Source organism: Vidua chalybeata, chromosome 5 (genome assembly GCF_026979565.1).
Source record: "Vidua chalybeata isolate OUT-0048 chromosome 5, bVidCha1 merged haplotype, whole genome shotgun sequence".
Lineage (NCBI taxonomy): Eukaryota > Metazoa > Chordata > Aves > Passeriformes > Viduidae > Vidua > Vidua chalybeata.
The window spans coordinates 61,024,731-61,037,442 of record NC_071534.1 but is presented as its reverse complement, the minus strand read 5'-3'; the positions used below and the strand labels follow the sequence as shown (position 1 = coordinate 61,037,442).

The following is a 12,712-nucleotide window of genomic DNA, read 5'->3' as shown; positions in this document are numbered from 1 at the left end:
GGGTCTTGCTGGCATACCTTGTGGACAGATACTGTTCAGAGGTGCATCAGAACATATATCTGAAGACTATGGAGAGAGAATAAACATATCTGAAGGCTGCCACATTTTAAATACAGATTTTTTTTTATTTACACATACTAATTAGGTGCCTATTTTAAGCATAAAAACTCCCCTCATTTTTCTGTTAGTCATCTGCCCTGATACTCTTAAAATACTTTCATTGCTTCATATTATTTATTCATTATTAATTGTTCAGTATTATTGACACAAATTTAAACAACTGAAGTGAGTTTGGTTAAGAATACATGTGTGAATGGTTTCTATGGTAGCCTATTTCACAGTCCTTCTTTTATGCCTCTCAAAGTAAGACTGTAGATTTAGAAAATCCATTTTTAAATATTTCCTGAGATTTAGTAGCAACAGCTACAACTTCACAAATCCTTTTAAAATGTTCAATTAAATAGACATTATACAGAGTAGCTGGCTTCCTATTTTTGAATAAAATATAAAAAGCAAATAAGAATATTAGTGTTTTTTGAATTGAAAAATTATTGCAGGCATTGCAGAACCTTTCAAGGTACGCTATGGTGTGGTTACAACTTAAGACAGTTCTTCAGCTCTGTGTAGCAATACATATAAGCTGCATAACAGAAGTCATCCATAACAGTTTATTTATAATGTTAATAAAATCAAGTGGTAAGAAAGTAAGTTCTTTTGTTGATAGCAGAAATATTGTCCTTTACACTAGAAGTGGTGTGCTTCCAGGATTTCCAAATATACCAGGAGGTATATTTGAATTATACACAGTACAAATAGATGTTTTGGCATCACAGTTAAACAAATCATCCCAAATCTCACTTAATAATATTTCCAGTGATGATCCAATCCATTGAACCATCAGCAGGAATAACAAATTTGCTAATACTGGACAAAAATTCATCTGTAATGTCTCACTGTTTAGCAGAGATACCTATGCCAACTGACTACTATGCAAATAGTTCTCTAACTATATTGTCTATCTTCTTGAAGAGCTGCAAAAATCAGACATTTCCCAGAAAAGACTGTTCATCTAAAGACCATAAGAAATTATTTTCTAATTAAGCTTTTCTAGTAGTAGAAAGCATTTTGCATGTAATCAGGTGAACTTTTTATTTTATTAGTGACATCAAAAGTTTCTGTCTGGATCTTATTAGCTGGTGATTTTTATAAATCTGTGTGGAAACATAAATGTTCATGTACACATGAGTCTCTCAACATGATGCCCTTATGTATGTCTTCATTATTCAGAATCGTTCTCTTGTGCACATATATTCATTTTCATGTAAAACCTATTCTTTATAGATGTAATAAAGATTTATGGGGGCATAAACAACTATGTGCCATAGTTGGACCCTTTTAATTATTTATTAGGTCAACACGTTCCTAGTTAACCAAAATAAAACCCCAGACTTTGTACACCACAATCTGCCACTCATTAATCATCAGATTTTCAAAGTTTTGTTCTCAAATGTTTCTTTATGGCAATTTGATGCTTTTTTTCATATCTGAATATGGAATTTTCATTTTCTAATAAGTATGAAAGATATTGGGATATATTGCTGGGGTATTTGCTAAGACATTAACATGTTTTATGAATAAAATCCTAGTATCTTCTGGAGCTTCCTGGCTGGTACTAATTTTTGCCTTAAAAAAATGCAACCTACCAACCAGTTAAACAAAACACAAAAACCTCTTAAGGCAATAATGTGGAATCCAAAATTATTCATACCTGATTTTCCTTCTTTTCATCTTTTCCACTTTTTGAGTATTGAAAATCAGATCCCTTTAGGGACTTGGCTAACCCCTGTAAGGTCTATACTTCCAAATGCCAGAACAGTCAATTTCACAATTTGGCATTTTCCAGGAATTATGAAGAATATAATTTAAGTGTTTAAGATACCTGCATTAGCAACAGCTTTTTTGATTTTTTTACAAGTATTTCCTGCAGTCATCCATGCCTAACTTTACACAAAGCATTCACACTTCTCTGTTATTAGATATTATTTTTGCAGTTTATTGTTAACATTTTGAAAACTACTATTGGCAAAGAAAATGAAAAAGAAGTTACTTTATTTGCTCAAATGCTGTATTGGCAATGAAACTTGGATATCTGGCTTAATACCGGGTCAGAGTTCTTCTCAAAAGAAAGTAGCCTGCAGACTTAATGAGAATTCACCAAGTGCAGGAAAGTGACTCAGCTGATGCTACAGTAACCAGCAATGTCACATACCCTGGAAGAGGAAACACACAGTGTAGCAGTGCCTAGCACAGGACAAGAGCTCAAAGTGTAATATTCAAATCCTTGCACTGTGTAAGGGTAAATCTGGATATGCCACAGTTTAAAGAAAAGTCTCCAAGTATCTGTTTCAGTGCACAGCTGTTGTGCTGCATTTATTTCTTCTCTGGGCTCTTCTTGCTGGTTCCAGTGGTCCTCTCGGAAGTAACCAAATAAATAACCAAATATATAATGTTCCTACCCACAGTCTTTAGCTAGAACTACTGTCATTTGCATCTCTCAGTTTTACTTTTCTGTGCAGCTCCAATATGACTTTATTTTACAGTGCATAAATTATCTTAGGGCTGTTCACTGTCTGTCACATTGCACAAAACCTAGAGAACAAATAGAAAACCCTGGCTCTGTTTAATCAGAGGCTCTTGACTGCATATTGAATCTAAAAATAAGTTTTAAAAAGGTATTTGAAAGGATGCATGAATCTGGAATCTAATAATCCTGCTAACCTCCAGGCAGGATCTTATCTAGCTTACCTAAAGCATATGTCTCAAGTTTGGAAATAATGATGATCTAAAGAATCATTCAAAGAATGCATATTCCATAAAAGACACGCTTATCAGCTCCTATGTCCATTATAAATCTCAAATTCAGGAATTTCTTGTTTCTGTTCTACACCATAAAATATAACATATTTGTCCTAAGTATTATGTGGTGGTGTAGAACGTGTGCACTACAACCCAGTGCACAGTCCCTTAAGACTGCTTTTAAGTCTTATGTTTTGCTTCTTCAGCAAAAATCAAAACATATCCAACAATGTCATGAATCCCAAATTGTAATACAAACTGTGAAAACCATGGATGAGGTTTTTATTTTCTTTTTAAAGGTTTCTTTTGATATGAATCAAATTCTCCACCTAATTTCAGTGGACAGTAGATTGAGCCATGTAGTTCATCTGTTATTTCTGCTACTCTCAGTGAATGCGAATTATGTACAGGGATTGCAAAACTTCCTTTTTAGTTCACATGAATTAGCACGTAGACATGAAGCTTTTAGTTCTGTGATGAAGTATGGCTAAGTGGTTTTCACTTTCTACTAGAATTTGATAAAAAAATCCAGGCAATAGTAAAAACACACTGCTTCTTCAAAATAGCATCTGACTTCTCACTCTGTGTACAGGTAACTTTGCAAATAATGCTGCAGTCTCAGAGCTCAGCAGCTGCTTTCACAGAATGATTGAGGTTGGGAGGGACCTCTGGAGATCATCTTGTCCAACCTCTACTAAAGCAGATTCACCTATACCAGGCTGCACATCCTTGTGTCCAGGCGGGTTTTGAATATCTTTAGAGGAGACTCCACAACTTCTCTGCACAGCCTGTTCCACTGCTCTGTCTCTCTCACTGTAAAAAAGTTTTTCTTCATATTCAGATGGAACTTTGTGAGTTTCAGTCTGTGCCCATTGACTCTTGTTCTGTCGCTGAACAGCACTAAGAATCTGACGTCACCCTCTTAAAGGCCTGCTCTTAAGATATTTTTATGCATTGATGAGATCCTCTCTCAGCTGTGTTCTTGCCTCACTGTAGAGCATTCAGTGTCTTTGCTAAATTTGAATTTATTAACATCCAGGTCTTCTTCAGGAACACATTTGCCAACTGTTAATGCAGTTTGAAACTATTACCCCTGAAAAAAACATTTTCAGGAATCTGGAATTCATTCCTTTGCTTCTGCAGCTTTTTTTCTAAAAAGGAATACATCAGAGAAATTCCTGGTATTGCACACTTGGAAAGGGGAAACACTTTTATTCTTTATGACCATTGGCAAGAAGGGACTTATGCCATTGTGGTTTATGTTATTGTCATAAACACTTGAAGCTTCTGGCTTTGTAATTGCCTAAAATCACTTTACTTGAAAATTATGTTTATTATTCTCTTCAGCTGGAAATTCAGTAGATCAAGACAAATGTGGTGCTTCTCTGCTTAATACATTTAGTAATTTGACAAGATAGGTATAATTTCCCATACATTCCAATTCCTCACAGTAATAGTGTTCCAGAGTAATTTGGCAAACAAACAAAAGACCTAATTAAGTATTGTTGAATTTTTCTAAGGCAAAGTGTATACAAGGTCATACCAAGGGCTCAGCTGAAGTTTATTAAAGATTAGCAGTCTGTTTCTGCAGGAGGGATCCCTCCAGCTACTGTAATGTATGACAGCCTGGCAGACCATGTTCCACAACAAGCTGTTGAACAGAGCCGAGTTACAGAACAAATTCTCTGTAGAATGTTTAATAAAAGGGCTTCATATATATTAAAGACATTTTTCTCTTTGCATTTTGTTACATTTGGAACAGATAAGCAAAACAAGACATTATTTGCTTCCATATATTTGGAAAATTACTCTAGAAGTAGGTCTTTGTGCAAAAAAGACGAGGCTATTCCACTGCTCTTAATTTACACTGTAAATCCTTGTGGCAAAAACACACCTTTGCATTTGAAATTACCTCATGCAGTAGGAACCAATCTGTGAATCCAAATATAAATCAGCTAAATATGTGTGAAGATGTTTGGATAGTGGTGTGCCAGGTTTGCCTTTAATTTACCAAAAAAAAAGTAATGATTTAAATATTTATAACATGCCTGTAAGCTTGGAGCATTGAAACCTGTGAGCCCTGAGGTCTGTGAGTTGGTATAGGAACATGCAGGGAAGTAAGGCCTTTACTTCTACTTTCCTGACCATCATATAGACTCTACAAGGACACAACTAGTACAATGTTAACCTTGAGATGCTGCTAAAGAGACTCTAAAATACAGATTATTTACTGCAAAGATAAAGTATTCTTTAAAATATGTCTAAAGTACTGAGTGAGTCTTTCCTGTCATAGTTCTGGGAGTTTTAACTAATATTCATATTCCTATGCTGACAAATAAATAAAATTGCCTCTTTTTCTTTTCCATAACTACGTGGAGTGAGCAAAAAAAAAAAAAAAAACCTTGAGGGAGCACCTTTCCACCTTTCCTGCTTTTGAAAGTAGCAAAGCTAGACAGAGACTCTGAAGACTCAGTGCATCTAAGTAGTAGAAATATGTTCAAAGTCAGGCAGTGTACTGTGCTCCCAAATAAGCACTAAAATGTTATAATTATTAATTGAATACTGAGGTTAAAAATAGACATAAATTCCTACTTGTTCTCCTGCCTCTACAAACTGGTGCACAGCTTTCCAACCCTGGAACTCTTCTAGAATCAGTAATATTTTTTTACTAATAAAGGCAATCTGGACTAAACACTACATTAACTGACCATTTTTCCAGTCTGCACTAGAAGTCAACATAAAAGTTCCATTTATTTATTGTTCCCCAAGCTCATAAAAGCAGTATTTCAAAAATAGTTTATTGCTATTAAATTAACACACTATTTTTTTTTTTTAATAGAAGTAAAGATTTCTTACGTGTCTAAGCACCTGCCCTCAGGTGCCTTATACTCATGTAAAAGAAAAATACTCTTTCAGATGCTATTTATGTAAACAGCACTTAATACCTCTTCTGGAATATAGCACCATCCTACAACACACCTGAGCATGGAAAGCCTGGACTCAGATATGGCAAATCACCATAATTCCGCTGTAGAAGAGAAGAAACCAGCTGCAAAGGCAAAGGGTCTTTTTAAAACATAATAATAATAACAAAAAGATGTAGCACATACCTTAAATATCTCTAAACTGTACCAACTATCCATCTTGAAGCTATAAATCCAAACAAAATAGTTGCTCACTGAATGACCTTTATATTGGTTTTGAGAGCAGATTGTTTGGTAAATTATGCAAGAAGTGGTAATGAAATCAAGGAAGGTTAATACCAGTCAAGATTTTGTAAACCAAAGTCCTGCAATGTCTAAGGTACCTACAGGTTTTGTGACAGCACTTGCATGACTGGACTGGTCATGTTTACTTGAGAGCTTCTCATTTTGTGTCTTCAACTGCATCAATAAATTGCTTTTGTCAGAAATATGTACAGTGCAAGTACCCCTTGTTGGTTTTGGTCCTGAAATATCTAAAAGTATAATATTATTTCATTAGGGAATTCAGAGATATTTTTTTCATAGGTTACCTTGGTAACAAAATTGTAACTGAGTTCTTTTTTCCATTTTGCATTAATAAAAGGCTAAATATTATAAGTAATTATAAGTAGTAGCAACTGTGTCCTATTAAGCCTTGATGCTGCATAACAAAAGATGTGTTTCTGTAGAAATCTGAGGCTTGGAATTAGTCCTTTGTTTTAAGTCTTGAATCACCATAAGTTTTAAGCCTGCTTATCTGTCTATATGAAGGCAGTTAAAGACAAAATCTAATAAGTGTAGCTCTAGGTTAAAGGCAAGGAAAGAATTTGCTTGTGGTCTGTAAGATTCCTATATACAGACCTCATGTTCAGATCTTGATGGGTGTTTAAGATGCACCAGCAACTGTGTCCAACTCTGTACATATGCACATTACAAAGTCCATGATGCTTACAGAAAACTATAAAGGATGGCAGAAGTATTATTAGCAACCCTCCTGGGTGAAAGAGTAAAAGAGGCAATAACCATTGATTATTTCATTAGCCAGGGAGTTGCTTTAACCATTTCCAAGACCTCAGGTCCTCCAGCCTGAGGGAATGAGAACAGATGCAGGAGGGAAATGGGACTCAGCAAGATTTTATCAAGAGCAATAAAGTTCTGCTGGGGATGGAAACTGCTGTATCTGGGGTAGAGTCACCCTGAATTCAATAGCTATTGATGATGGTTTGCTCCTTTCTCCATTTTTTTTTTTTTTTTTTTGTGGGAAGTGACTACTTGGTCTTTTCTAGGTCTGCAGTCCTCAGCACACAGTGCAGTGCAGGGCTCTTGGAGCTGGCTAGATGAGTAGTATAAGACGGTGGAACCATCCAAGTGACAGTGTGCCCTGGGGTGACTTTATGATGCTTGTATCCCCATTTGTCTGTTCTGTTTATGCTAGATGTTAGGTTCTGCAACTTTAAGAGTAGTTCCGAGAGCAAAGGGGGAGAAAAGTGCAGAGTTTGTTATCAGAAAACCCTAAACCAAGACACAGTGTTATCTCCTGCTGTTGTCTAAGCAGATTAGACAGAATATTTAATTAATAGTTAATGAATGCAAGATATGCAAAAGGTATTATCATATCTGTATTACATCTGAAAAAACACGACTAAATAATATAAGGGCAGAAAGATTAGGTCTTTAGCTTCCAACTTAAGAGGGGGATTCAGAATATGAAATTTAGTCCTTTACAGTTTTCTACATGAGTTGAACAAAGACTGTAACCAAAGTAGAGAAACACAGGAATAACCAAGTCTGTTGGACCTCCTGTGAGACTTTGCCATCATCTGTCATGAATGACTGCTGAATATCCAGGTGTTTAAAACAAACCAGGGTGTATTAACACTAAATAACATAGAATCATTAAAAATTTCAATTGTGAGGGAGCTCTTTATATCATATGGTCCAAATTTTCACTCAAAGCAGGGCTAATATTAAATGTAACGAATTTTTGCTTGATTCATAAACTAGTAATTCAAGCTTGTCTACATAAAAAAAAATATTGAAGAAACAGTAAGCTAGAGATACTCATCTAATATGTGAGCTTCCTCCCTGTGCTGTGTCTGGAATAGCCTTGATTTGCCAGAGTGTTTTGTGAGGAAGATACAGTTTCTGTCAATATTCTTTGATAGTGAAAAGTTTCTCAGGAGAGAGCATGCAGAACAAACATCTGATGTCTGTGCTGTTAGCAGAGCTCCCTGGAGCTCAGGGGCGCACCAGAATCCCTGTGCTCCAGCATAGTTCTCACAAAGGGCTGGAGATCTTTGGGGGTACTGCTGCATCCCCAGACATCAGATAATCCATGGGAAATAAATTCAGCATACTTATGGACAATCCAAATGTCTGAGAGCTTTAACAATACCATCTCCAAAACACAAGAGTAACCACAAAATCAAAGAGTGGTTTGGGTTGGAGGGAACCACAGTGGGGTATCTGTTCCAACCTCCCTGCTCTAGCATGGTCATCCCAGAGCACATGGCCCCAGATTGCATCCAAATGGTTCTGGAGTATCTCCCAGGAGGGAGACTCCCCACCCTCTCTGGGCAGCCCCCTTCCAATGCTCGGTCACTGCACAGTGAAGTTCTTCCAAATATTCAGATGGAACTTCCTGTGCATCAGACACTGCCTCATGTCCTAGGGGTTGGCACCACTGAGCAGAGCCTGGCTTTGTCCTCTTGGCAGCCCCTCTTTAGATAATTATACACATTAATGAGGGCCCCTCTCAGCCTATTCTTCTCTCAAGTCTGAACAGGCCCAACTCCCTCAGCCTTTACTCATCAGAGAGATTCTCAAGTCCCCCAACCATCCTTGCCACCTTCCATTGTATCCACTCCAAGAGCTCCACATCTCCCTTGTACTGAGGAGCCCAGAATTGCACACAGTACTCCAGATGGACAGAGTACTCTAGATAATAGCATGAGAATTCCCAGAAATTTACAGCCAGTTTTAGTTGTAAATGTTGAGATGAGAAGGGAATTGGAATCAGAGAAAATTAGGGAAGGGTCTTATAGATTTATCAAAATATATTCCCCATGTTAAGTACTGAAATATTGTCTCGACAGTCTCATTCAGTCTTTGCCATGGACTTCAGGCTGTGTCTGAGGAGAAAAAGGTCTCTATGACAGGCAATCGAGCTAACCTAACATTTTTACGTCTCTGTGTCTTCGAGTAACAGAAAGGAGGTTGGACAGGTTTCTAGCCACTTCTCAGTGTCAACAGTCTTTAAATGTGATGTAATCAGTACAGTATTGATAAAGAATTGATTAAAATGTTTCAAACACTCTGAGACTGAGGAGAACCAAAGATACATCCATTTCCAAATGGAATTTTGAGACTTAATTAGTGGTTTCAAATCAGGGATAACCTGACCACAGTAAATTGGACCATTAGGAAATCAGGTCAGTTTCAGACTCTTTCCTGCTAACATCCCAACTTCTGCTAGCTAAGCCAAGTCACTTGTCAGGCTGTGTGTAATATTATCTGTCAGCTTTTACAGAGTTCTGTCATCCAGAGATGACAATACAGGCAGTAACTAAATATAAACACCTGTGCAGTTTGACAGCATGGTTAGCAGGTGATTTTAATCCCACAGGCCCTAAAGCCTAACCATTTGTCAAGTCCACTTATGGAACAAGCAATGTGAATATAACCCTTACAGATGTACTTACAGAACTATTATTTTGTGTTCTAAATACATGTTTAAAATATCATGAAGCAAATTAATTGTAAAAAAGGCTTTGTTTTGTGTTACCTCTGAATTCCTGATGTCACTAAGGGTCTTTCTAGTAACATAAAAAGAAGCACAGTATTATAGTTTTTCATTATTGAGAATAAATATGGATCCAAATAATATCTGGTATGATTTAAGCATACATCTCATATACCTCTGTCAGCTTCAGCAAGATTGCTAGATTGCTTTGAAAGGCATCCTCACAAGGAAGATGTGCTGTGTAAGATGTTGTGTAAGTGGTTTACTTTGTGACTTTTCCAAAGCTTTCAAAAAAGATCATTCTGCATTTAGGCCATATGCTTGACAGTGTGTCTTTCATCTTATTAATAGGCACCACAAGGCCACATAAGGAGGGGGAAGTCCCTGGTGTGGACTATATTTTCATCACTGTTGAAGATTTTATGGAATTGGAGAAAAGTGGCGCTCTCCTAGAAAGCGGAACATATGAAGGTAAGCACACTTTTACTGCTAAATTTGTATTATGTTTCCATTGTACTGTTTTCTCATTTGATGGAATTGCTCTGATATATCCTGTTACAAATATGCCATTGCTACTGTTATCAGAAATTTCTGAAGAGCCATATGGCCATTATGAAAATATTTTCATATGTAAAAGCTAAATGCAGATGACTTCATTGTAATTTTAGTATATTATAGTGGTTAAGAGAAACATGGTACTACATTACATTTACAGAACAGAAAGACTAGTCCTTTACACCAAATATTCAAGGACATTTCCACAGAATTTCAGCAAACAGCTGCTTTTCTAACATATTCTACAAACAGAATTCTACAAACACATTCTACAACAGAACTCAAGCATAAGGCTGACACTTTTGCTTTGCATGTGGGATCCTGCAATTATCCATCTATATCAGAAGTTGAAACCTCACTACTTAAGTGACAGAAGAAGAATTTGCTATATCATGTCTTATGGGCTTTGTAAAGTTATTGAAAAGAACTCATTAATTTTGTAATATGGCAGAGGAATAGGGGCTGTCCTAATAGCTGTATTAGAAATGCCTGTCTATGGGGTGGAGAGCCAGCAGCTTACTGCATGACTCTGCTTCCCAGGAGAACCAATGATTCATCTGATTTTAAACCTTTTCCAAAACACAGATGTTCTGAAAGTGAAACTGTTGTAAAGAGGTGGACAGTTATGTAGCAGGGTATTTTAATAAAACCAGAATAATGATACGCTATTTTAAACCAGATGTTTCTTGCAAATATACTAGTATTTAAAGTAACTGGGTAATGGATTGTGCTTTTTTTTATTGCAATATTCAGAGGGAACACCGTTTATAGGAAAAATATGATCCATATATATGGGAATACCTAGGCGAGTAGAGCACAGGTATTTAATGGAAATCAGCCCCATATTTTCACCTTGTAGCAAAAAAAGCAATAAAGACCTTTTTGTCCTTACTTTGTCCCTGCCAAGAAAAGCATCTGAAGATAAATAAGAAGCTATTCACCCCAAAAAAATCATTAGCTGTGTTATAAATAACAGCAAAGAAGGTAATTTTTCCACCTAATCAGCACAAATAACCCATTGTACAGTAAATAAATTTTCATTAAGAGTTATATCAATGCAGAACTTGTAACAAAGATTTCCATTAAAGAAGGTCAAATAAAGGAAAGTATGTCATCTTTCAGGTTTCTACTTTTTTCACCACTGTCTGACATGTAATGGTACAAGTTACCTAAACATTAATAAAACACCACAATTTTACTTTTATCTCAGGTTAATTTAATAGCAAGCCTTTCTTGAAGTGTCATTTTGTTACCTTAGGTGTTTTAAAGTAACATTAGAAGAGCTTAAATGGAGCACAAGTCTGTCATTGTTTGACCATGTAATTTCATTAGTTTGCTGCAAGTTTGTAGAGATTGAACTGCTATGTTAAATTAATTCACAGTGCTCTTCTGTCCCTCAAGGGATACTGAGATGTGTCTTTTAATACAAGCTACCAGAGCTGAGTGGACAGCAAGGTGAAATATTGGTTGAGGAAGTCTGCATGACTCCTCAAACCAGATGAGGACCCAGCTGAAGAGAGGTCCAAAGTCGTGACTGTAAAACACCTGTCACGTCATTTGCTTATCACAGGTGGCAAGTTCACTGAAGCCAAGAAATCAGAAACTAAATACACAGCTAACTAAACTCAACCAACCAATTCTTCCTAAATCCTGTCTTTGATTCCTAGGTTTTCTGATCACCAGATGCGCATTCTGACAAAAAACAGATAATATATTATCTGCCTATGCCTTATGGCAAAAGATAGGTAACACATGAGAAAATACAGCTGTTCTACAGATCCTGTTTCTCCTGTTCCCATGCAAAGTCTTTTGCATATGACCATACAAATTTACACCTCCAGTTTCCTGGTTAATTCTCCATTGTAACACCTTCTCTGGGGAAGAATTTTACTAATCATCTGGTCACAAGATTTCCTGAGCACATTAGGACTTCAATGATTAAGTTTACTGGTAAAAATTATACCAACCAGAGTAAAGTAATATTTGATTTCCCTCATGACATGATTTTTGAATTCTTGGATAGATCAAGCAACTTATTTGAGCATACTTACTCTGGGAGATGAATTTTTCTCTCCTTATCAACACTGGTTATTAGATTTATGAAACAAATCAGCCTTCTTTTTAATTGTTCTCAGTATCAATAGATTGGTTTGAATATTTTTTAAGAAAATCATTCTATATTTAGCTAAGTTTCTATGTAGAGTAGCTGAGTCAGTCTATGCTGATTATCTCACCACAACCACTATGAACCAGTTCATCTCTACCAGAAAAATGTTTTAAAGAAGGGATTTTTCATTCAGTTGAGATAAAAATTCAGACTGTATACCTGTGTTGTTTTTCATCACTTTTTGACTAGAAGGTTTGTTTCAGTCAATTTACATTCTACTGTGTGAATTCCAAAGAGAATCAGGAACATCCAGGTAAGCCAGAGGAGAAGGAGGTCAAGTGCAGACTTACCTGACACTGAGTGAGGGGGATATTTTCTTATAGTAATGACAATACCAGTAAAACAATCAGAAATGTTTTGTTCTATTGCAGTAAATAAGAGTTGTGATTCCAACTTGGACAGGATACAGTCTAAAAGTGAAAGCAAAAT

General features: G+C 36.3%; 1 protein-coding gene across 1 annotated transcript in view; it reads left to right on the top strand.

The window, feature by feature from the left end:
- Nucleotides 1-12,712, top strand: part of MAGI2 (membrane associated guanylate kinase, WW and PDZ domain containing 2) — a 700,150-nt gene that overhangs the window by 401,001 nt on the left and 286,437 nt on the right. Inside the window, exon 3 of the mRNA XM_053942436.1 lies at nt 9,913-10,032. Within this exon, the coding sequence (XP_053798411.1) occupies nt 9,913-10,032 (120 nt within the window). The remainder of the gene's footprint in view (nt 1-9,912; nt 10,033-12,712) is intronic.